Here is a 4961-nt window from a genome sequence, read left to right on the forward strand (position 1 = left end):
TATTATTATTATTATTATTATTATTATTATTATTATTATTATTATTATTATTATTATTATTATTATTATCATCATCATCATCATCATCATCATCATCATCATTATCATTATTAGAAAGATCTTATGCTATTTCAGCCATGAAACCTCGGACACCTAGTATCAGTTGGTCACAAACTAAGTTTTCTCTTACATGGCCTACTCTGCAATGTCCGGACTGGAATGGTATACCCATTGCTTATGTGCTGCATTATGCAGATGGTAAGAGTTGTGAAAATGGTGCGTATTCTTTTTAAATGAATCCTTTTCCATTTATTGTTGTTGTTGTTGTTGTTGTATGTAGTGACTGTTACAATGGTATAAATACATCATTATCGTTATCGTTAATATTTTCATATTATCATTGTGCTCCTTCTCCTCCACCTTCTCATCATCATCATCATCATCATCATCATCATCACCATCATCATCATCATCAACATGATCCATCATTACCATACCCATCATCATTACCACCACCATCATCATCTTCATCTTCTTCATCATCGTCGTTGTCATCATCAACAAAATCATCATCTACAGCAGCAATATCTGTATCATCTTCATCATCATCGTTAACATTGTTATCATCATCATCATTGTCATCATTGTCAACAACATGATCCATCATCACCATCCACATCATCATTATCACTATCATCATAGTCATCATCGTTGTCATCATCATCATCATCATCATCATCATCACCATCTTCATCATCAACATCATCATCTGCAGCAGCAATATCTATATCAACATCATCATCATCGTCAACACCATCATCGTTATCATCGCCATCAAGAAAATCCTGACGTCAATCTTCAGTACTTCATCCCCTGTCTTCCTGGGTCTCCCACTTCCATGTATTCCTCCCACCTTGAGAGACTAGAACCAAAATTATCCCAAGTGTCACCACCCACTTTTCTTTTAGACAGAATATAACTACGACTATATCATTAAACATGTCCTGTTTTGGGGTATTTTTTCTTTTTAATGTTAATATCTGAGCTGAGGGAGGTTTGGTAGATTTTCCTATTAGGCTGAGTGAAAAGTTTAACATAACACTTAACTAGCACCAGTGTTATTATTTAATAAACAAATGTCATTATTTAACAAGTACAAACTCAATGCACAGCAAAGTAATTACAAACTTCTGAAGTCAAGGAGAACTCTTAGCATTTTTGAGTTGTGATTGTAAGTGGTTAATGAGAAAATAGAAATAAAAGATGTGATATTCCTGTCACTCATAAAGATATTCTGTGACTGGTAAAAAAAATATAAGGAAATGGTAAAATGTTTTCCTTTTCTCTTTTTAAAAATCCTTTATAGCTACGAAGAAAGAATTTCCAGTGATTGGAATAAAAGCAGCTGAAAATGATGTTGTCATCAATGGCCTATCACCAGGCACGGAATATTCAGTATGTATACAAGTGAAGACAAAGCATGGACTAAGTCTAATGAGTGACACCATAACAGGAGTAACTAAAGACACAGGTAAAGAGAATACTTTATGGAATCATCTAGAATCATCATCATCATCATCGTCATTTAACGTCCGCTTTTCATGCTAGCATGGGTTGGACAATTTGACTGGGGACTGGCGAACCAGATGGCTACACCAGGCTCCAATCTGACCTGGCAGAGTTTCTACAGCTGGATGCCCTTCCTAACGCCAACCACTCCGAGAGTGTAGTGGGTGCTTTTTACATGCCCACCAGCACGAGAGCCAGTCCAGTGGTACTGGCAACGGCCACGCTCAAAATGGTGTTTTTTACGTGCCACCTGCACAGGAGTCAGTCCAATGTTTTGTTCACATGCCACCGGCACGAGTGCCAGTAAGGCGAAGCTGGAAGCGATCGCGCTCAAATGGTGCTTTTTACGTGCCACCGGCACGGAAGTGAGACCGCTGCTCTGGCAGTGATCCCGCTCGGTTGGTGCCGTTAGTGCTCCACTGGCACAGGTGCCAGTCATCGAATTTGGTTCAGTTTCGATCTCACTTGCCCCAACAGGTCTTCGCAAGCTGAGTTTAGTGTCCAATGAAGGAAGGTTGGCATGGGTGCCAGTCAACGAATTTGGTTCAATTTTGGTCATCATGATGGTGGCGGTGGTAGTGGTGATGATGATGATGATGATAGTGATGTTGATGATGATGATAATGATGATGATGATAACAACAGTGCATATAAAAAATACTGCTTATTTTTTTTTTATAGAATTTGTAATACTGGTTGCAATAATTGTGCCTATATCAGTGTTTGTAATACTAGCAATACTACTATGCGTAAAACAATATTATTCTAGGTAAGTCATCTATCTTTGTTTCTTTTTCATGAACATGCTCATAAAAACATAAATCTAGAACCATATATGGGGTATTTCATGATTCTTTCATGGCTTGCAAGAATCTTAATGTGAACTCATGTGTCGAAACCCATTTTCTTGTATCTCAGGAGAGTCATTATGCCAGTAATAAACACACACACTGTTTTCATTTCACTTCTTCTTCTTATTATTCGATTTAAGGTGGCGAGCTAACAGAATTGTTAGCATGCCAAGCAAATGCTTAGCAGCATTTTGTTTGTCCTTAATGTTCTGAGTTCAAATCCCATCGAGGTCGAATTTACCTTTCATCCTTTTGGGATTGATAAATAAAGTACCAGTTGTGTTCTGGGGTTGATGTAATCAACTATACCCCTCCCACCAAATTTCAGGCCTTATGCCTATATTAGAAAGGATTATTATTATTATTATTATTAAGGTGGCAAGCTGCCAGAATCATTAGCATCCAGGACAAAATGCTTAGATGTATTTCATCTTTTGGAATGCATGACAAGCATATATTTTCTTATGGTTTTGCTTTTATTTCAACTGTAACTTTACTTAACTAGGTAGATGGTGCTGTGAGCTGATCTAGGTGCATACACACCATTTGTCAACAAGTGAGATATATTCTTCATAACAAAATGCAGGGATTAGCTTGTTCCCCAGTTCAAACGTGCATAATAACATTGCGATTTCATTTATCACTGTTTGGGCTCCCCACTCCATAATTTACTTACACTTAATTCAGCTCATAGTGTTGTCTGCTTAGTGTCTGTGGTCACTGAGGAGATAACTGCTCCAAAAATGCTAGCATCTCACAGTCTAGGTAGGTGGTACTGCAAGCTAATCTAGGTGTATACACACCATTTGTTGACAAGCAAGATATATTCTCCATGACAAAACACAGTAAGTAGCTTGTTCCCCAGTTCAAACATGCATCAAGCAGATTCAGATTGATAATAACATTGCACTTATTTAACATGGAATTTTACACTAGAGTTTCCAAATGTACCTTGAGTTGGGAGGTGGGGAAGAAGCTCCATTATTTTAGATGCTGTTATACCATTATTTCCCAAGTTGACTATATTATTATGTGACATTTTTATGATTCCTTATCAAAATTTTAATGCTACCCACTTTCTAAATGTTTGAATTTTTGTTGATATATTTCAGATACAACAAATATAAGAAGCAAATTAGTATTGAATATGTAAGAGTGGTAAATTTGTTTCTTATAATCATCATTATCATCAACATCAACATCATCATCATCGTTATTGTCGTCATCATCGTCGTCATCAACAGCATCATCATTTAATCTCTGTTCACCATGCTGGTATGGGTTGGCTGGTTTGATAGGAGCTGGTAAGCCAGAGAGTTGCATCGGGCTCCGATTGTCTTGTTTTGGGGTGGTTTCTACAGCTGGATGCCCTTCCTAATGCCAACCACTTTACACAATGTATTGGATGCTTTTTACATGACACCAGCACAACACCCTTTGCACACACACACATATAGATATGCACACACATCGATTAGATGGGTATAAGACGTTTTGGCACAGTTGATTTGGAATTGTTGATTCAACATTGATATTGACTCCTCTCTCTCTCTCTCTCTCTCTCTCTCTCTCTCTCTCTCTCTCTCTCTGTGAGTATATTTCTCTTTATGTGTATGAAAAGAAAGAAAGTTTTTGTCAATCATTTTCAATTAATAATTTGCAATCTCTCTTTCTTACCTGCACTTCCCCCCCCCTCTCTCTCTCTCTTTCTCTCTCTCTCTCTCTCTCTCTCTATCTGTATGCAAGGTGGTTGCTGTTAGGAAGAGCATCCAGCAGTAAAAACCCTGCCAAAACAGACACAGTTGCCGGGAGTAGTCTTCTACCTGGCCAGCTCCTGTCAAACAGTCTAATGTACGCCCTCTTGGAAGGTGGACGTTAAATAATGATGATAATGATGATGATGATGATGATACATAATATGGAATGCACGTATACAGTAATTAAGCATACACTGATCCCTAACATCTCTCTCTCTCTCTCTCACACTGCAAATCCAATCCATCACCGGAACTGTAAAAATCTGTAAAACTTTCCAGAAGTTTAGCATATAAATATATATGTGCATGTCTAGATATGCAACTATGTATGTAAGAATACATCCATAAAACAAAACATACAAATCTACACACATACGTGCGCGCAGTTAGGAACTGGCTCTTTCTCCATTGGCAAGAGAAATAAAACTAAATAACGGCATACATACATACATACAGTGGCAAACTGAGTCTAAAAATATTGGTTGCCAGGAGACGGGGTGGGAGGTGCACCCACAACTACAAAGTTATCATTTAATTTTTATAACCATGAGAGAAACCTAATTGGTAAAAAAAAAAAATGTAAATATTTTCGAACTTAAAGGTGCATGATTTAAAGGAGATTTGGTTGTTGTTTTTAGCACATTCCATGACCACCTTCCTCATTTCTTTGTCACTGTCACATGTATTGATGTTTTTCAATAACTTTCTTCCCATAACCCCATTTAATGTGGTACATTACTGGGATTTAAGCAACAAAAAGAAGTTTAAATTTAAATCCGCCCTC

The 4961-nt window shown here is 37.4% G+C and overlaps 1 protein-coding gene across 4 annotated transcripts in view; it reads left to right on the top strand.

Moving 5' to 3' along the window:
* The window catches only part of LOC106877032 (uncharacterized), a 57428-nt gene that overhangs the window by 38395 nt on the left and 14072 nt on the right, over positions 1 to 4961 (top strand). For 3 of the 4 annotated variants that reach the window (XM_014925817.2, XM_014925815.2, XM_052974854.1), the window contains exons 13-16: positions 136 to 276; positions 1367 to 1531; positions 2251 to 2338; positions 3533 to 3578. In XM_014925817.2, the coding sequence (XP_014781303.1) occupies positions 136 to 276; positions 1367 to 1531; positions 2251 to 2338; positions 3533 to 3578 (440 nt within the window). The remainder of the gene's footprint in view (positions 1 to 135; positions 277 to 1366; positions 1532 to 2250; positions 2339 to 3532; positions 3579 to 4961) is intronic. The other variant, XM_014925816.2, reaches the window with a different exon arrangement.

Source organism: Octopus bimaculoides, chromosome 19 (genome assembly GCF_001194135.2).
Source record: "Octopus bimaculoides isolate UCB-OBI-ISO-001 chromosome 19, ASM119413v2, whole genome shotgun sequence".
NCBI lineage: Eukaryota > Metazoa > Mollusca > Cephalopoda > Octopoda > Octopodidae > Octopus > Octopus bimaculoides.